This window comes from Ruditapes philippinarum, unplaced genomic scaffold (genome assembly GCF_026571515.1).
Source record: "Ruditapes philippinarum isolate M1 unplaced genomic scaffold, ASM2657151v2 ctg996_1_1_1_1, whole genome shotgun sequence".
Taxonomy (NCBI): Eukaryota; Metazoa; Mollusca; class Bivalvia; order Venerida; family Veneridae; genus Ruditapes; species Ruditapes philippinarum.
This window is the reverse complement of record NW_026856085.1, coordinates 299,181-321,410: the sequence shown is the minus strand read 5'-3', so window position 1 is coordinate 321,410 and position 22,230 is coordinate 299,181. Positions and strand designations below refer to the sequence as shown.

Here is a 22,230-nt window from a genome sequence, read left to right as displayed (position 1 = left end):
TGCTATGGTTGCATAATTAAAAATGCTTTTACAACACATTGATGAAGCTGTGTTGTCACAATGTAAAAGTTTACAGGTTTTTTTATTGTTTTGTTTATTTGTATTTTATCAAAATAGAATTTCTGAGAACTTAAAGTTTATCAAGTAAGAATATACATTTAAAAATATGTTAAATATGTTATAATAACGATATGTTATCACGGATGTTTTGTTGTTTTTGTCGTTGTTTTTCCCCCTTTTTTTCGTTTATTTATTTTTTTTTTAAATGAATATGACTTTTAAATTTTCTATATTTGTTTAAATTATCGTATTTAATACCATATTGTAATTTAAAACAGTGAAATAAACACTATCGCGTTGTAACAGGGGGAATATTTTTCCCCATCCTGTATCTTTCGTCACGGTTTTATTTGATTTCACGCACCTATAAGTAAGTATCTAACAATGTTCCGCTAGAGTTACCCTGCAGACGTGTCGATATAATGATTTTTGCAGTTGTCAGTCCCGCCCTCACACGTTCAAATTCACCAGTAAAACTTGTCTTGCTTTTTAATGATTAATGACTTCAGTCAAAGCTACATTATTTATTAGCATTAACTTAAATATACATGTTTACTTCTACGGTTTGATTTTCAGATATTATATTTAAATGTTTTTTTTATAAAAATACATGTATATAAAATGTCTGACGGATTTATATTAATAAAGATTTGTGGTTTTATTTACCATACATCCATTTAATAACATATTTTATCTTTTGCTTTGTACATGCAGACGATAATTTTATCACGAAGATTTGTTATTGTTTCATTATTAAAATGAATGGGAAAGAACTTAAATATTTTAATATATTTTTAAATATTTAAAATAAAAAGTAGATATTTTTGCTCAATTGAGCACATTGTGCCTTTTATTCTAAAAGAGAAGTAGATAATCTATTCACAAATCTAGATAAAATGACAAAAACCCATCAGAATGGCCATGCATGCTTAACTGTTTGACAATGAAAAATAATTATATTGAGAATTGCATTGTTTCTCATTTTTCTTTTGTTTCAAGTAAGAATAAAAGCGGGAAAACAAAACGAAGTCTTGTTTCCTTTATCAAACCATTTGCCTAATAGATATTTTTGTTAAAAATTTGATTAGACTTGTGTTTGGTAAATTATAATCTGGGTGGCATTTCGTTCCATCATTAGGTAAATGGTATGTTCCCTATCACATTACTCTGTTATTCTCCAGTACGTTTGTAATTTAACTCATATATTTAATTTCAATATTAAAACATTAAACCAAAATCTGAGCTCAAATGTTTTGCCTAATAGTACTATTTTGTTTAAATTCTATTCTTATCAAACGTGTCATCTTACTTTTGAGAAACAATATAGTAAGTTATGGGTTTTAGTTGGGTAGAATATGTAAGATTATGTTCCATTTCTAATTGATTGTTATCAAGCTACAGTGCGTTCCTCTGTCGCGTGCATAACATTTCCTACCTTGGATCAATACGTAGCTATTTGAACAGTGAAATTGTATACATATTTAGACTAAAGAAATAAATAGCAAATGCAAAAGGCGTAACTACCAATTGTCAAAATATATAAAAACAATTGCGCTGTTTGTTTTGAAATACAATAGGCATTTGTAAAAGCTAATTATTCAATGACGTCTGAATATGATTTTTGTTGTTCAAGATAAGAATTCCCATACTTCCAGTTGCTTTAAACATTTTTTATTTCTAAAGATAATAACTTGGGTCATTTAGTAATTTATAAATGTCACATAACTATCAATGCTTAATCCAGCTAAATAAATACAAAATATTAAAATTTTGGTTAATTTTGATATTCTTTAAAATATGTAACTCTGCAAAAGTAAAGAAATTTAAACATGTATTTATAAATAAACGTGTTGATAAATGTAACAATACATAATTGTATTATGTATATTTTTCCCAGAATATGAATAACCTAAAATAAGTAGCTATAGCCATTAAATGATATGTTCAAAATTATATTCTCCTTTAGTTTCACTTGGTAAAAGACATCCAAATTTACCCAAATCAATTTCGTTTAGCACTTGCGCGATATTTCTTTGAATTTAAAAATATTAACGTCGTAAAATTTATTTCGCTTGATAAAACTGCTTTTTAACATCTATACAAATATCATTTATTATCGCATGCATCCGTATTGGTTCATTTGAACACTTTTCTAAACATATTTTAACTTTTTTTGCTTTGTGTGACGGACATACATTATTTTTATTTGATTTAAGTTATGCTTAAATGTTTACAGCTTCCTTGATCCTTTATCCCGCTTAATATTTTCAATGGACTTGTCCACCAAGACCGTTCATCATGTCAGTTAAAACTTCATAAGAAGTATTGAAAACTGAAAAGACAATGTTGAAACAGCACGATTGAATGGGTTGAATCAGCCGCCACTAGCAGACTGAAAGTTGATAATTTTTTTTAAGATGAAAAAAAGAGCTCACTTATGGACATAATATATATCTACGTTTAACTCGAAAAAGCGATGTCAATTATTCTTATTTTAGTTTACAATTGTAGAAAATATCACAAAACCGGAATAAGAGCTACTAGTCCCTTACGACAAGAAATTACAAGAAAATAAAACAATTTATGGCTTCGTTTAAAAATGATCCAAAATTCAAAGCAAAAAAGACCGTGGTATGTAGAGAATGTTCAACGATAATTTTTATTTCAAGCATCAAATTTTCTCGAAATCTAATTATAATCCCCCAAATTTTCTTTCTTGAGACTCTGCGCAGACACAAAAATATATCATAACCAATAAAATGAAATTAGCCAAGATTTGGCGTCATATACCTAACAACGTAAACGAAGCTGGTATTTACACAATTCTAAGCAGACTGTTTAAGTATGGTGAATTAGTCTCGGGTTTGGTGTAAAATTGCTGGAGGGACGACGCAGGAATGGGTTATGCCAATAGAGCGAATGGTAAACCCCATAGCAATGATATCAAAAGTGACATAGAGGAGTCCTAAATGAAACGTAGTCACTTCTAGGTATATGATTACTGTTGACGAGAACCAGAACCCGATGTTTTAGACGAAAAACACAATAAATATCGCAAGTTTTATGCTCCATAAATGCGCGATTACATGTTATTTCCAGCATTGTCGATATTACCAATACAGACAATGAGACTATAAAATCCCCGCGGTCTATTAACAAACTCTTCACAAACACAGAATCAACCCTATCTAATAATGTTTGCAAATAAATGGTGCTTTTCGTGCTATCTTTCATATTTTGGTTTGCTTACGACTTTTATACATTTGTTATAAATCATTAAACATGAACACTGAAATATCAATGTAATTAATTTATCTTTTTCGTCAAAGTAAGCATTTCTCTACGACGGAATTTAAGTTACTGTTACGATTAAAAAGGAACACTTTAAGAAAAAAGTTTTACTTTATATGTTATATATAATCGGGTAAACTTTGATATGCAATTCTAATTAACGATTCATTTGCGAAGTAATTTGTATAGATTATTAAATTTTAGATGTAACTAATATTTTGATATCACGGTGTTGACTGTCTTCTTTTTAGAAAATTGTTCTACTACTTTAGTTTTTGTGATCCTCACTCTTTACCTACACATGTATAAATGTTCGATGTTCGTCCAGACGGAATGTTTTGTTGATAGACATGTTATCTAGGAAGTCTGTACGCCATTTATTTACAAACGGACCGTAAAAAACACGAAAACCGTTGGAATTCTTTCGGTTTCATTTTACTTTTGATATAAGAATCGATATGTACGCGGATTGAGATGGACAATTCTTCACAGGTCTCAAATTCAAACTCCAAAGGTACGAAAATACAACTTGATGAAAGCACTTTGATTCGAGGAAATTTGTTCTAGTAAGGAGTGGAAAATAGATCAGACAGCTCGTTATTATACATTAAGAACATCAAAATCATAAAAACAGCGTTCGAATCGTGTTATAATGGTTCTAATATTTGTTCACTGCGGTAGAGCCAGTTAAGAATATGAAGGGAAAAATTCTTCAAAAATCTGAAACTCCGATTCTCTGACAAACCTGATAGCTCTTACATATGTCTAAAAAGTTATTTAGTGCATACAAAATACAAGTTCATTAGCGAAATAAGAGAGTTCTTCCTTGGAACTTCTGCAACATTAGTGTACACATCTCTTGGGTGTTAGCGGCGAGGTCTAGATAACATATCAAAACACACAGAAGGCAGGCTCTAACGCCTGGAACTGAATACCGGGCGATGAGATACGGCACGCTTCAAAAAATCGTGTGAGGTTTCAATTTTTTCCAAACTTCTTCCTCGAAAAGGTCTTTGAAGCCTAAAAAATAGATTGCAACTATTGATGAAAACAGTGTAATGCATGCAAATTTAGTATCTCTGGAGTATTATTTAACGTTTCGATTGCACAATAAAATAGCACAAAACAAAAATAGACACTCATAACCTGATTTAGATAACAAAATAAACAGATATCAAAATACATAAAATGTAACCAAGTAAAAAGTATCGTTTATAAAGATAGATAATATAATGCATTTTACATCGAGTCTGCTTGATGTCAATTTGGTGTTTTGTCTGCTGCTGTTTGTTTGTCTGTGTCCGGCTTAAACTTTGCACACTGTGCTTTTCCGAGAGTCTTGCACTGTCCTTTCTTTGCGTTATGTCCTGTCCTGTTTTTGTTTGGCGTCCTGCTGGGTTCCTTGCCGGTGGTGTTTTTTGTTGGTGGGTCGTGTAGGGGTTGGATTCATTGAACGCCGCCCTTCCTTGTTGATCTTTTTTTTTCATTTCTTATTAAGTATAAAGATCCATATCTCTATACAAAGTAACTTAATTCAGAATAGGACCGAGGGTGGTGTCTCAGTAAATTTGATGTGCTTAAACATTTGGAGATGATAAAGGAAACTGCGAAACCCAGTCAGTGCTTGCGGGGAGAGAGAGGTTTTGCGTACTTATTTGTCTTTCATTAACAGACTCAATAAAAATGAATCTGCAACTTTCACTAATATTTCTCCAATTAGTTTTGAACTGTTTCTCTTTTACAAAAGAGTAATTTCGTAGTTTATCCTCAAAAGAACTAAAAGTTGCGAGGTCATTTTGAATAAAATTATTCTAGCGTCTGAACTTAGAAATTTGTTGTTTTTATTACATTTTCGATAATTTAAACAAATTTTCTTTAGAATTTAAAAGAAAAGTAGTAATAGTAAGAAGCTAAATATGATAATGCATGTTTTACAGAGTCAAAGCACACTGACATTCATATTTTATAAAATATGTACGTTGAAGTTATCAATTATGTATACGAGTTTTAGCCGGTGTTAGCGGACGTGAGAGATTTTGCACTTTTTTTCATTTTCTCTCGTGAACAGACACAATGAAACTGAGTCTGTATCTTTAATATTATATTGTTGTCTACATTGCTTCCAAGGGATCGTCCTTTTTCAGATGTTTTTTAAGTTGAATACATGCTTCTATAGCAACAATTAATACTGTATAAGGTATAATTATAATAATACTTAAACCCACCACTTCAATCAAAGACCCATGTTTTGATGTGGAGTGTGAGAGTGACTGTTGGGTGAAAGAGGAGCTTGGTATTAAATGGCAATCGCATAGCTACTTTCCAACTAAAGTTAAAGCAAACAATTGTACTGAGAAATAAATCATGGAGGGATATACTGGTCTTTTGAATTTATAAACACGTTATTATTTTCTTAAACATTTAAATTCTGGATGAAAGTTACAATATACTTAATGACAATGTCAGTTAAATAACAGTTCATATGCCAGCAATTTTATGTTAACAATTTGTTTTAACAATGCATGATTCTGCAAAACAAATACCTATTTCGATGCTTTTAAAACAAAATGAGTAGATTAGTTCATGCTGGGCTTTGATAACAATATGTGAAACAATATTACACACATTTTACTAAGTTAATTTTGATTAATTTCGATTTTACATGATATTCAATATCTAGTTATTTACATTGCAAAGTGTTTGTAAAAATGGTTTCTGCAATTTCTCATTAAACATGAAATTGTTAATTTTCCCTGTTGTTTTATAAAAAAATGGTCGGCAATATTTTAAAATGATAAAAATCAGTTAATGTCAATTTTTATAGTTTCGGCACTTTATTATTCATAATTATGCTTATGTATATATTTTACTTTAGTAAATCACTATGCGTTAACTAGAATATTCTGAACCATTTCATGTACAGTTAAGATCTTGGCAAATATTGCAAAAAGTATTGTTCCAAAATCCAGCAAAAATATAGTATGCTTCATACTGGAAGAAAGCTAGAAAAATGCATATATATTGCAAAATTGATATAGTAGTTTGCAAAATATTTCGGCTTGTATCAAAAGCCTGAACGTGACAATATTCACACTTGTTTCCCTAGAAACCAGATTCAAACAATGCATATACCAGAATATTGGCATCGGCTGCAAGTATAACATTAAACACCTTGAATAATGATTTTCTAATTTCTGGCACACGAAACCAACAACATTCGCTCCTTGTGAACAAAATTATCCTGCACCCATCAGTAAACCTCTAGTGTAAGGTTTCAAAGTCTAGTGCAGAACAGAGTGCGGCTTGCCAGTCTGATCTGCTAATCAACTTAACTAAATCATGTTATGTCTTATACATAATTGCTATAAATGGATAACAACAAAAGCCATTTCTGTATCGACCACTTGGACCCAAATCGTTAGTTTCAGCCTTTCCGTGACGAACAGTGCTATCCGAGACCGGGCATCATTTGACGTTCATAAAGCAGAAGAAATGAAAACCACAGTTTTCATTGAAACTTGGCTAACGGAAGGATCTGCTACTCTGAACTCGTCAATGATATGAAAATTGAGTCGACCCTTCTCCATGCAGAAACCGAAATGTCAATTTACAAACCTTGTCCATTTCTTAATTACCATTACCAAACCGGGTTTCTAATGTCTAAATAGTATAAACTGATATCGAGCTTGGAGAAATAAGAAAGTCAGTGAACTAGCGAGTTAGACCCATCAATAACTGACGCTAAATATTGTAAAGGCATGTTGTAAATGTAACCAGCCAATGAGACGCGCTCTCGGCTTCTGAAGTAGTTATCGGTTCGCCTAGATGTGGTAAACGAGACTATCAGCTGTAGAGAAAACAAAGCGATTTACCAATGTGGGTGGAGCGAAAGCTAATGTTATGAAAACTTATCCGTGAAACATTGAACTATCTATTATTGAGAAAACTTAAAACACTGGTATTATTTGTATTTTCTCCCCTTAGATCGGTTCAGACTTCACATAGAAGAAAATAGATCTTACCCGGATTAAGATCGAGTGACATTGTCTAGGGTTTTAGGGCTCGCCGCGCCGAGGCACTTAGTTGACAAGTTACTGGAAATTAACACCGACCGTGATGGATCCATACCACTATTCCGGTAAGTGAGATGCTTATATCAAAACTTATTCAAATGTTTATGTAATAAGTAGTGTCATATAGAACTGTTTAATGTTACCATTATAAATTATGTTTATGTTCATTTTGCAATATGGTCAAAGTTAAAAAAGTGAAATGTATTTACGTTTTATATAGGATTGTATATGTCGCTGATATTTAACTATCCTTAAAGATGATGACGGATTATTCAGGACTTCTAACTCTCCATGGCTCAGGTTTGAGTATTTCTGATAATAAAACTATATGTAAGAAACAGGGCCTGACATAAGATGATGATAATGTTTATTTGTATCATGATCGGAAGTATGCGATGCAGGGCGGGTCTGAGTAACTGTCATATTTACATTTTATGGAAAAATACATGAATTATATCAACAAATTAACATTAAAATATAAGTTTAGATATAATGTAAACGGAAACATAAATTCTGAGCACCGATGCATGCTGGATATTACTTTATTCTATTTTTTCCAGACATACCAAATCAGGCCAATGTTAGACTACAAGAAACTAAGAAAGCGTAAAATATGTTTTTAAGCAATGTCAACCAAACAAATACATTTTTGACATTTTATAATCACTAACAGAAAAAAACCGAAGCCCTACCGCAGTCAAAAAATAGAGATCCGTCGAAATAAAGCTATCATTTTATTTAATATATTAAAAATTTATCCTCCCCTCATCTCTGATCTTAGTATCAGCGTTTTCTAAACATACATCTTTACGAATTGCGGCCGTGTCATTTACAGGCTCGTTAATTCCGATGTGATCTCGATAAAATATTATAAACAAATTATTAAATATGTCACCGACATGCCGATGGAGAAAATTTATGTAGAATTTAACGATGTATTCCTTTTTAATCGCATCAGAGACCTATTGTGTATGTAATGTGAAGATCATTTTAAAATAGCAGATATTTTGCGCCAATTTGTTGTGGTGACACGCAGTCACTACTAACTTGATTTATTTTTATTTCCCTGTGTAAAATTTTGAATCACTGAAAAAAAATGCATAAATATGACACTATAATTAAAACTAAATTAAAATATGGTCTATTTTCATAAATGTGTTATCTGTGTGATTCTGTTGCATCAGGGAACTTGAAAGCATATGTTTTGTTTCCAGTTGTAATGACTTTAAAAGAATGACTGTGTCTTAGGTAAAGTGACTGTTTACAAATAAACTGATATATTTAAAATGAACAAGGTCTTATTAGTAATATTATATTTAGGTTTGAAAAAAATATCATAAAATTATAAAGATTTTTTTTCAATTTCTATATAGATTCATTTCATTAATTTTGCATATATATTTCAACAGACTAAATATCAGATTATATTGCTATTTTTATAATGAAATTGATACGGAATATTCATAATATGTATAAACCATTTGTAAGTTTTAATCAGTTCCATTTATAATTTGATAAATTCCATAAAATATCAAAACTGTTACCCAGACAATTATTTTCGGTGTCATTTACAATTCCAGTAAATTGTTCAAATGTGTATACATAGTCTATTTCAGATTTATTGTTTAAATTGTCTAGGAATATGTGAATAATATATTTTATAAACATATCATGTATCTAAGTATACAGGTCATATACAGTTTTCGGTGTATGCGGTTTCCACATAAATTTGAACAGTTTAATTTGCAAGAGATAGTATACAGATAATTATTACAATTATACATGTATTATTTACACAGTCTCGTGGTTTTAAATTTTAAGACAATTATAAAAAGATAATTTATTTAGGTTTTTATAGCAATTGTAAAGGTTATGTCTAGACTGAACTGTCAACAAAATTAGTTCTAATATGGTTAGATTTTCAAACATTTTTCTGTTATACACACATAAAAACGTAGTTTATAATTCAATAAAGTATATTGTCTAAATAAGAAACTGATTTTATTAGTTTATAGCTTTTTTGTTCTAATCTTTTGTTTCTTTTTTCTTAAGAGTAAAATAAAAGGATATTTCTATTCATTATCAATATGAATTGTTACATGTCTTTCCTTGAGATATTTCTTGTCTTCTGTTCATCGTCCTTATGACGGACTTACTAATGGCGAACCATTATCTCAGGCCTATAAATCAGTAACCTAATACAACCTTGATGAGAACAACAATTACCACGAACAGGAATTGAACTTAATTATAAAATCGAATTGTTATTCTGTCACAGAAAAAAATAAATGAACAATTTGCTTATTATTCGGCGAGTATTGTTTGTCAAAATCACAACGAATGGTTTTAATCAATCATGTCCGTGGCTCTTTTAAGTCAAATAATCGTAAACATAAATGAGATGCGAAAGAAAGGACTTAGAATAATTTATTTAAAACCTTTTCACTAAATAATTAAGATAACAAACATGCAGTATTCAATGTTACATAATATGTATAGTCTACAGTGACTGACTTAGACTGGTTAATTATGTATTTTCAAATACCTAAAGGCAAATGGTTCTTACATATTCCTGACAAATGCCAAGTATTGTTGTTTGGACAATTTGTATGAGATACCATACGTTTTGTTGTGTCTACCGCACTGGTCTTGGAAATTATGTGCTCCCGGCATTATTGTTTTGGTACATAGATGACTTTACCATATATTGGAAGCAATTATCCGAATAATTATTTCTAGACGCCATAAAATTATAACATAACTCACGAAATGCCTTTGAATTTTGAAGTCATCGAGACGAGAATAATTTTTTAAATTATGCAGTTGTTTCTTTTCAACTCATAAAGAAAATATTCCATCTTTACCGATTGATAATGTCGGTATTTCATGTTAAAAAAATCATATATGAAGTATGATGTTTATTATATTTCAAATTTATAATTGCATGTGACATATTGCTAACAAAAATCGTTTGAACATAGGCAACTCTATTTAAGCTGACACAAAATCTGTTTACATTTCTCGCCATTCTCTTTTAATATAACGTCCGTTCAAATATTCAAAGTTCATTTTCGTTTTATATTAATTTCTAAAATGCATTGCTTGTTTGCATTTTCGACTTTTTTTCATTTTAGGAACGAAAACGTTATTTACACAAAATATGTAATATTACTTATTGGCAATCAATAGTTACTTTTTAAATTGTGATAAACGTGAAATAGTCATATGCGACATGATATATAATAACGACACTGACTTCATCCACAACGGAATGAATTAGTTCGTAGAAGTCGTTCTACGTTCGTAATATTTGATGATTTTGTTAATAACTGCAAGCATTGTTGTTATCCAAATACGAGGGGAAAGGAGGGTATTTGTCATGTTATTATACTGTTTCACGGCCTGCCCTGTCACAGAATGCAGACAAATGACGCTGCCTTGCCCGTCGTCTCCAATATAACAAGGCCTAGTGAAACACGCGTTTAGCTGTGCCCGTAATGAAGTTAGATCTGTTTATCTTGTAATTACAATACGGAGTGTCAGTATAATTTTTTCGCAGATATGTTCTTTCTTGTGACGTTAATCTTCACACGAACCGACGTCTGGCAGTGTCTTTATAGTATCAAGCAAGCAAAGTATGCAATTACTAAAACAAACTAAACATTTATTGGAAGAAGCGGAGTATTTAAGAGAAATAAATTCATAGAGAAATGCTCAAAGAAATTCTTAACGTATTCTAAGAAAACTTAATATAGTTATATTGACAAACTTGCATTCATATCTATGTATATGAATAAATGTCTACATCTTAAGGTGCCATTTATATCATTTTTTAAATATTAAATAAATGATACTTTAGACAATATCGTAAAAGAAGTTGAATTGGTTAATCATATTAAGGTTCCCATATTTTACTTTTAAGATAATAAAGACGTGTATGGAAACTATGAAATACATCAAAATAAAAACTAATCAATAAAAGGCGGCATTTTAGCAAACAAATGAATTTTAAACAATTGGAAATCTCTGAAAGGCGATCAAGGAAAAATTTGCATAAGAATTTAAATTCACGGCTAGGGTTTCGAGTCTCAGGATATCTGAGGTGAAATGTTACCATCCATTTATTCTAGCCTATAATTTGCGATATTAAATACCCAAATCTATTAAAACTTCGCACGGGTCCGAATAGCAAACCGTAATTTTGTGAGATTAGGTCAACAAAATTCTATAGCAACCCATCAATGTTATACCAAATCTACCAAAAATAACAAAATATTTGTTCAGCTAAGTGACACTTGATTGTTTAAAAGAAATAATGAAATGTCAGGGAACTTGGCATCAAGTTTCAAATATATCATCCTCCGTACACTTCAGACCTCTAACAATAATTTTAATGATCCGTTCACTAAATTCTCTGAATCTAGTATCTCGTGAAGAAAAATGAAAAATTGTACTGACATGATAACATTGTATTCTATATTGATTGATACTAATATAAAACCAATATCAAACATGGTATCTTTTGACATTGTTAATTGGTAGGGCATCAAGATATGACTTTAAGAATATATATCATTTTATGAAACAAAGCACTATCGTAGTAAATAATCAGAATGTAAATCAACAGTACAATCTGCCGATGATTTGTTAGTGATTGATTAATTATAATGATTTATGACGTAACACTATATCTGTAAAACATACAAAAACAGCAAAATTTTGAAAGAGTGAGTTTTTCGTTTTGAATTTCTACTTTTCTGGCTTAATGAAAATATATTAGTATCATTCATTGATATTATAAGGCTTTAATGATATTACATGTATAATTTTATCTTTATTATGATAATGACAATTACAATAATGATGTTATTAATGATGCTGATTATTATAATAATTATAGTATTAATAAAAATTATCATTATTTTCATCATCATTATTATTATTATTATTTTTGTTATTATTATTATTATCAATTCCATTATCATGTTCATTATCATTATTATTATTATCATTATTTTCTTCGAAATTAATTCAGAAAAACATCTTAAATTGTAACAAAAAGCAGGGTCTTTCAAATAGATACTATTTGAAAGACCCTGCAAGAAGTAAAAGATATGTTTCATTTCTGTTTGTTTTATATTTGAGACTAGCACCTTACTGACAATATTACCTAATGATCATGTAATTAAACTAAAATGTTTTCCTTGTTTGGTTATTAAACTGACATTTCTGAAGCATGAGTCATTTGTTAAAGATACAAAAAAAACTGCGGTCACGAGAAAAACTTGAACTTGTTATTTTTTATTTTTCAAACATATCAAATAATCTGTAGATATTATCTTTCGCGTGCTGTTTTGAGATTTTTCAAATAAAATAATTGATTACAACACCTCAACCTTCGTATGTAATATTTGCAGGCTAAAAAGTTCATCACAAGCAAACGACCTTCATTGTACGTTATTAGCAAAATAGTCCCCAAAAATAACAAAAAATAAATCAACCTAAATGAAGCGTGATGGAAAACGTAAAGAATTCATTTAGGCAGTTCTTTATTTTTCGAATTTAAATTTCGTTGGTGGTCTTTTATTATAAGTCACTTCAGATTATTGTCCTTAAGTGACTGTTTATTGCATATTTTGAGCACATAATGGCATTTATATTTCCCTGCCGGTAGTTTTATTCTTCAAACATAATGATCAAATATTGACAAGAACCTCTTCACAACTTTATACCGTTCAACTGTTCTCTCATCCCGATCTATATAAAACATTCATTATTTCTACAATCATATGAACAAAATAGGCTTTGTAAAATTGTTTGACTTGTGGATTTATTTGATTGTTTTATGTAAGAGAATTCATATTTATTTGAATACTCAGCAACTCAAAAATGCGATGTAAAACATACAATATGGTCATGCAAGTCGAGTTTGGGTTTGCACTTTTGTTGCGTAGTTCAATTTATAAATTAATATTCCACCGACCTTGTTTAAAGCTATGATCAATTCTGTTTGTTGTATATAGTCACAAAAGTTTTCAGTTGAAATATGATTTCTTTAATCTGGCAAAATCAGGTGTATTAATATGTTTTAAGTTAATTGGATCGAAAAGAGTAAACATAATAAAAACGTTTATTTAGCTATTCTGTTTGTTTTGGGTGAACCGGCGTTTCACAAAATGTCTTTATGTACTTCTAATTTTGGTTTATTACAATATTTAATTATTGAAATATTTGAAACTAGATACTGTTGAAGTTTTCTATATATCTCGTCAGGTATTATCTATAGATGTTTTATGCCTCGCTTATTTTCCTAGCTAGCCGAGTATTGTCGAACAAAATCCTTATACATAGATTAATTTATAGTTCGAAGAAAATTGAAGACCGAGTCTGCAATTCTCTTGTAATTTTGTTGCGATTAATGCTTCCGAGGGATCACTTTGTTTCCAGATTTTGATATATATCTTAAAAGACAAGTTTATTCAATACAAAATCGTAATTTAAAATTTCACTTGGGAGTGTCATATTTGTCAAGTTCAAATCTTTCAGTCACCTTCTGGCTCTGGTAAAGTTGGTTGATAAGATTTTAAGAACAAACAAATGATCTCTTCCCACTTGAAACCATCATAACTTTGTCCGTAAAACAATATACCAAATAGCAACAGATATTGACGTAAAATATAAAACATTTGAACTGGAATGCAATATGTAAAAGTTTTTTGTTCTGGTACATAACATTAGTTTTCTTCCTTATGATATACTAGTATATTCGCGGTCGAACAAAGAAATAATAACACAGCGAAGTATGTATTTTTTTTGCATATTAAGAAAATATCACATCTTAAAAATAAAAATAATTGGAAATGAAAATGTTGCTAATGCAATACATATATTTGATAACAAACATGTTCATTGCAAAATCAACGATTCAGGATTGACATGGTAATTTATTATGTATTCTATTTAAGGCTCATTTGAACATAATCGGTAAATTAAACATGCACGTACACACACCTTTACAAGATACGACATGAAAAAGACAGCTTATCCTGAAAAAAGTATTGATTGATATTCCAAGAATGAGACATCATTTATCGTACTCTGTTCTTATTCTAAAACTTTGATCAACTTATTATAATGCGTTTCAGCCAATTACAAAAATGTTTTATTCTTATATTCGGTTAAACATGTTTGGTCAAAATGAAATCTATTATTTATAATTATTGCTGTTTGCATGATGTGCAGATAAGCTAAAATATTTTTTTCATTCATGCAGATTTTCCATTTGTTTAATTTATCACCAGGTTCATGTTCTGCTTAAGCCGGTGCTGGGTGGTGGACGGAAGCTTGCATTTATCACAATCGTAAATAAACAAGCTACATCAAACCGATCCTGAAACATTTTTATTTTTCTATTTGAGACATTATTTTTAGTTAAAATTAATATTATTTTGGTTTTAATAATGTCGTCATATATAAGTAAACATGATAACGTGAACAAACCAATTGGTGTCTGTAAATATAATATAATTATATAAATGCATGGCATTTATATTATTTTGACTAACTAAGCCCTTTAGATATTGTTAATAAACATTTTGTGAGAATAGGAACGGGTCCTGTATATTCGTTGTCAAACTTTAAAGGCAAAAATAGATATATACATCGATATTTACAAGCCATCAAGTAAGGTTTATGTGAAATTTAATTTCATATATCATAACCCTAGCAACAAAACGCGTAACAATCTCCCATTTATAATAGCAGGATGTCATATGACAATGCACAACATAGTTTAAGCATCAAAAAAGACAATAGTGTTTCGTGTTTTCTGTAATATGAAGCAACTATTTGTAACATTATACTTGTATGTGGTTTTATTGTGTATACGGATGATTTTATAAATGTTTATATTGCGTGAGATATTATATGGCCTGACTCTGTTGATATATTAAGTTCTGACGTTACGGCCTTTGTAAATAATACTATTGCGGACACAAAACAATGTCTTTAATCCAGATGACAAGCACAAATGATATTGAAATCCTAAACTCAAATCTGAATTTGAAACTGCATATTATTTACACCAACAGTCTGAATTATTCAGTTGTTTTGCATATAACTCTGCACTTGTGGCACTGAACAAACGGTACTAGCTGAAAACAATGTTTGTTTATGTAAATTATGCATATTATAATGCGTAAAAATATAAATTGTCCTGAAGGGAAATTTTGATATTTAAACAAAACTGAACGGAAAATAGATTTTAACATTAGATTTTATATAACGATCATTTTTGTCTAATACATTGTATATACAATTTTAGCCTTTTCTTTGTCATTTTTTATGACATACTGATATAAAGTATGACTGTTTAATTGTTTTTATTAGACAATGGTAATATTCATGTCTTTAAGTCTGTATAAGACATCTTCTACTTCAAGTGTGATCAAGATCATTTCAGAATTATAAGAATCGAGAAGAAAAATCTCTTGAAACTAAGTAAAGACATTTTTCAAAATATGTTTATATATACAAATGCATATTGTAAAATACGAAAACCGTTTAGGCAGTTACAAATCTGTTTAGAGATTGGTGTAATTCCTTTTAATCAGTTTGATAAGTTACCTACAAATGTTTCGTATGACACTAAAATAAGCGTAATCTACGATTTATAAAGAAAATAAATGTTGCTTTGGACTTTGTTATATGAATGCTAGAATAACTTTTCAAATACTTATATTTCTTACTAGTATAAATCAAACGATTAAAAGTATATTATATGTTAATATCTATGACAGTTATCTCCGTGTTCTCGTTGTTTGACTTTTGAATCTTGAAATAACTTCCAACAGTTGTATCCAGTGAACAAATCTGGAAAAATAGGAGATCCCCCTAGAGCAATAGGTTGTCCAAGTTCAAATTAAGAAGCTCATCGTTGTCATATGGCTGTTTAAAAATACACACATTATGTAGACATTTTTAACAATTTCACAAATCGGTTTATAGGCCTTTTTCTATTTGCATTTTCTACGAAATAAGTTTTATAATATTGAAATACAAATTATCTATAAAATAAGAACGAAAACAGTTATCAAATCTTAATTGTTTGATTATAAATAACGCGTAATTTGTGGTTGTTCTGTTGTTGTTTTTTTATAAATATGACGTTGATGAAATACTCTTATATCGAATGACAGTGATTCATGCCAGGTTATTCACAATTGGTCTAGTTGTATCAAATTTTCTCACTTGAAATAAAATCTTCGGAGCGAAAGCAAATCTTATTGAGTGTGTGAAGTTAAAAGGCAATAAAAATAAATAATAAATAAGTACAGTCACTTTTGAATATCACGAAACAGATTTACATTGGTTGTGTGCCTGACACAGAAAATATTGAATATCTTTTTTTTATATGTGTATGGTTTAAAGTGTTCAATAGATTGTTAAATTTGATGTATAGTTTTCTTTTTGCTATTTAAAGTAAATGTTTACTTATATGGAAGATCTTCTTGTTTTTTATTTCATCTTTTATGTACGCATTTATATGACAAACATTATTCTATGGATTAATTAATTTATATAAAAGAACTAGACTTGAATGAACATGCGTGCGATTTTTTTTACAAGAGGATATATTCAATGTTTTTATTTTTTACTTATTTGGTCTCAAAATCCCTTAATATCAACGAACGGTTGTTAAAATCAAAGGGAAGAAGTCGATTATGACAAATAAAGAAATAATGAGTTTGACCTTTAGAAAACACCATATCATACCAGTGCTGAAAAATATGTTTCTGTTTAGTTGGACAAAAACTATTTTGATATCAATAATGTTATTTTGCAACATTAAACAATAAATTTAATACCATTATGGAAAATATTTTTAGTCAAAGAATCAAAATAGACTTTAAAGAGAGGGTGTTGAAAAGAACTGTTTTGCTTACAACAACAACCTATGTATGATGCCAATTCTCACATCTGCAGTGTAACATATATGGGCCGCGTCACGACAAAACCAACATAGTGCGTTTGCGACCAGCATGGATCCAGACCAGCCTGCGCAGTCTGATCAGGATCCATGCTGTCCGCTTACCAACCCTATTACAAGTACAGAAACTGATAGCGAACAGCATGGATCCTGATCAGACTGCGCGAATGCGCAAACTGGTATGGATCCATGCTGGTCGCAAACGCACTATGTTAGTTTTGTTGTGACGCGGCTCATATTATGATTTATCTATAATATCATTAGACTCCTCCCTTTAACAAAATACAACGGTAATTTATATTAAAAGTAATTTCTTGAATCCTTATGGACAAAAGCACTGTCACCACACGCCAAGTGCCACAATTTTAAACAGCATGATGTCTTCATTAACGAATACGATATTTTTCTCCTGCTCGTACATGCTGCAATCATCTCAATCATAGCAATAACAGTCCTTTTTAGTACATAAATACTACTTTCAATTCTATGTTTATAATAATTCACACTCAAATATAAATAAATATTTTGTTGACATTTGAAATAAAAAGTATTCATATTAATAGACAATGAATAATCAAATGGTTTGTCTATTTAGCTATTTACGAAATAGAACAAAGAATTGCAATGTATTTCTTAACCATAAAAACACTCAGCTACGTCTGTGTCCCAAATATGTGATATATTAGGAAATCTTTCGTGATATCATTAATTTCTACTCTCCTATCCAAGCCATTTTTGTAACAAATCTTTTTACAACTCTTTTTTCATGTTCTTTTTTCAAATTCAGTTTGATCCATTGCTAAATATTACAATATTTGAGCAAGCAAGTGTGCGAATTATCATAAAAAGGAAAGCTGCATTGTATTTAATGTTTCATAGAATGTATAATGCATGAAATAACTCAATTTGTATTGAATATTTCACTCCAAATTCGCAGATAAGCGATGTGCTTTTTTTCTTGACCATATGCATTATCTTAAATGTAACCTTTGGAGAATGCTTTAAACTGATATTTTCACGGTTTTCTCGTGCTTGTTGTAAATGCAAGAAATATCACTTATAACGAAACACTGGAGACAAATAAAAGAAAAATGTGAAAGTTTTATGAGCCTTTTACCGTGCTTAATAGGTGAAGTATTGATTTGTAAACTTTTTGATGATTGGTTGCTGTGTTGAAAAGTAATAAACAAGCGCCAACTGAACTTTGATCAGCTGATCGGGACTTCAGAGATGAATTTATTTAGTGAATTCTCAAACTGATAATCGTGGAATAGAGCCTTATCTTGTTAAACTGGTTGTTCTAAAAGATTGATCAATTCTTTGATACTTCAAATTATTGTTTTCATGAAAGATAAATGATAAATTCGACATTTTGTAAATTTAATCAAAATTTGATAATTGATTATCACATAAATAATATGAATATTTCTAATTTCTTTGTATTATAAGAACATTATTTTTTAAATGTTTTTCTTTTTATATTTCTGATAAGTTGTAAAGTAATAAATTTTCCTACTAAACGAGTAAAATTAATTACAATTTTGCATTATTTCTCTTCTTTAGTTCAACATTTAGTCATATAAACAATTCTTTCAAACGTAAGCAAATCTTGTTTGTAAGCTAAAGCTAATAGGTTCCAACATATCAGCAGTAGTTCAGGATGCTTCACAATCTAATATTTACAGAGAAAATTGGAGTTTCTTAGACCTCATTGGTATAATTTGTCGTTCCTTTGATGCGCCAAATATCTCATCATTTCGGTTACTTTGTTGCAAAAACATTCTCAGACATTGCGCAGAGGCACTATATTCCAGTATAATTGATTCTAACAGGTTATGTTTATCAGAATAATCATTAAAGGGCCAATAATCGTATAAGAGAGGCATCAGGTATCTGTATAAACAAACCACTCTGCAACACAGGTACACCAGTCCCTTTTAACGTGGCTGTAAAAGTTCTAGTTTTTTATTTGATCCTTCGGGGAAATCCTGTTCCAAAAAACATTAACAGTAAGGACAGGCGGCACTAATCCGCAACCCATCATTATTAGACCGCACCAAACCTCATAGAGGTTCTACAAAGAACAAAAAATAAAATTTATCCCTTAGTAATAATCATTTTCAAATGATTAATAACAGGCTATTAAGGTTATTTGCGCGACTTACAAATACCAAACCCTTATTCGTCTCCATTTTTTTTTTTACAGAGTTATAAAACTTTTCGGATACAATTTGTATAATCCCAGAATTCCTTTTATTTTTTATCTCTCATTAAATTTATAGATCGTACGTTAATTCATCCCCATCATAAGTCATATTTTCCTGATCATATCTCTGGCCACCCAAGTTGTCTGTATTCTGGGGTTGTTGAAGGGCTTCAGGTTTGGTGTATAATTAACATCTTCTATGTTTAATTTACTTTTTTGCCCTATAAACTTTAATGACCGTTTCTAAAGACATCTTGCATCGGGGGGCCCAGAATGGTTTGTTTATCAAAAATTTAACAAAAAGGTAGCAAATATTTTTTTGATGGCTTCAATGGGAGTTTTTTAATTTAAACTTTCTAAATTCCCTGCATGCAGCCCAGAATTTAGCAGGAAAAAAATCTACAGAGCGAAAAATTCTAAAAAAACGCTTAAACTTTCTTGCTATAGAAAACATCCCGCCGAATCCTTTCCCCGAAAACCCGGCCTGCTTTTATTTTTCAATTTTCTACTTTATTTTAAAATTTTTATATGAGCTTTCCCCTTTTTGACATCTAGAAACTTTTGGGAGGTAAATTTTGCCGAACCCATTTGTATTTAATGGCAATGAAAAAAAGTCTGAGGGTTACAGTTTTAACCCCCCATATTACCCCGGACCGGAATGTGACCTCATCATTATTTGCGGGAGTCAAAGGGCCCGACTCGGGAAAAATCCCGCCAAAATATGAAAAATTTTAATTTTGTGTGTTCGAAAAGAACTTTTTGATGAATGGGAGAAAGAACTTTTTCGCAATGTTTTTTAGAAATGTATTTAAAAGCAGCCGTGTTATTTAAAAGGGGAAGCGGATGTATGAATAAGATGAAACACCCATGTAAAATTTTCCCTATTTACAGACATTTTTTTACAAAAATATTGAATATTTTTTTTTTAATTTTAAGGAAAATGCTAGGGGAACAACATACAGAACCTTTTTATTTTTTCGAGCAAAAACTCCGCTTGGGGATAAAAAATTTAAAAACCTACCAAAATTTTCAATGTTAGGTTTTTTTATACCCCTTAACCGAAAAAAGGGATCGAATTTCTGAAGAAAAATTTTAATTTTTCAGAACCCCTTGGAAAAATATAAAAAAGTTTTTTTTTACTTGTACTTCTGAATTTTCGTCCACTTTTAGTGGAATTTGACCCCTTCATGTAAATCATAGCCTTGAGACAAGATTACATTTATTAATTAAACCGGCCTATAATTGTCTGTAAAACAGATATTTTTAACAAGTAACTAGTGGTAGCTATCACATCATCGCGTTCTGAGACAGAAATCTTATTCTTTAAATTAATTTTTGATTACCCTTCAAGTCGCAAATGCGGGCCTGATACTTTGTACATTCACTGAACTAATTAATTTAATTACACAGGATTTCGTTCATTTTATTGAACGATTTTGTTGACTATCTGAAGTAACTCTCTTCAGTAATTCTCGTATCAGTCAGTTTCATTTTAAAACCAAGCATAGCCATTGGTAATAAATGTCATTTCTTGAATACATTATACATCATTGACGGTACCATTTCTCTAACAGCGCTCTTAAAATTCATATTTCATCACTTAGTATTTTATATAAAAGGTATTCATTAATTTTAACTATTGTACAATATATTACATGTGCTTGTTTTTACTAAAAGAGTTCCTTATATGAATATGATTTTGAATTTAATGGTAAAATCTAGGACAACATATATTTTTATTTTGTCACATAATCTCTACAAAATAAACTGTATTCTACCAAATGAAACATAATACATAGCACCAAAATGGAACAGTACTTTATAATCTTCAAAGTCAAACATAATATTCTTCAACAGGGAAGATTTTCTATAATTTGCCTTTGCTCAAATTTCATTCGCCCAGATTGAAGACTTTATTGTGTACACTTTTTTGCTTTTTTATTGAACATGTCACATATTAGCATAAGCTAGCATCGATTTTCTGTGGAATTAAATTAGCCGTAACACCGGTAATAAATGAGTACAACATGCAGCAAAATTGAAAATACTCATATTAGCCGCTTGTACAAGATTTTAAACACGCAGTAAAATAGAAAGCTCTCATATTAACTGTAGCAAGCATGAAACTTTGCATAATACATAACTACATCCCATTTGTCCTTTTAATATCATTATTCGGGGCATTATTAATCATTTTAGAGAAAATCAAGAAGATAATTGTTCTCCTATTGAACAAAATGGTATAGAGTTACGAAATAAAACATGCAATAGATCGTTATAATGAAACTTCATACTCTACATCTGTTGCAAGGAGTCGTAGCATATCCTTGTAGTGACATACAGTAGAGCACCCATTGTATCATCATCATCATCATCATTATCATCATCATCATTATCATCATCATCATCATCATCATCATCATTATCATCATCATTATCATCATCATCATCGTCGTCGTCGTAGACACCATCATCATCACAATTGTCATTATCATTTTCATAGACATCATCATCATCATCTCCGTCAAGATATTCATCATCATCATCATCATCATCTCCGTCAAAATATTTATCATCATCATCTCCGACAAGATATTCATCATCATCATCAT

At 30.2% G+C, this 22,230-nt stretch overlaps 1 protein-coding gene across 2 annotated transcripts in view; it reads left to right on the top strand.

Annotated features, from left to right (window-relative positions):
• The first annotated feature begins 7,254 nt into the window (after nt 1-7,254).
• The window catches only part of LOC132745354 (homeobox protein six1-like), a 50,961-nt gene continuing 35,985 nt past the window's right edge, over nt 7,255-22,230 (top strand). Inside the window, exon 1 of one of the 2 annotated variants that reach the window (XM_060734257.1) lies at nt 7,255-7,489. In XM_060734257.1, coding sequence (XP_060590240.1) covers nt 7,468-7,489 — 22 coding nt within the window. In that variant the 5' untranslated portion in view covers nt 7,255-7,467. Of the gene's footprint in view, nt 7,490-7,549; nt 7,725-22,230 lie in introns of those variants that run through there. The other variant, XM_060734256.1, reaches the window with a different exon arrangement.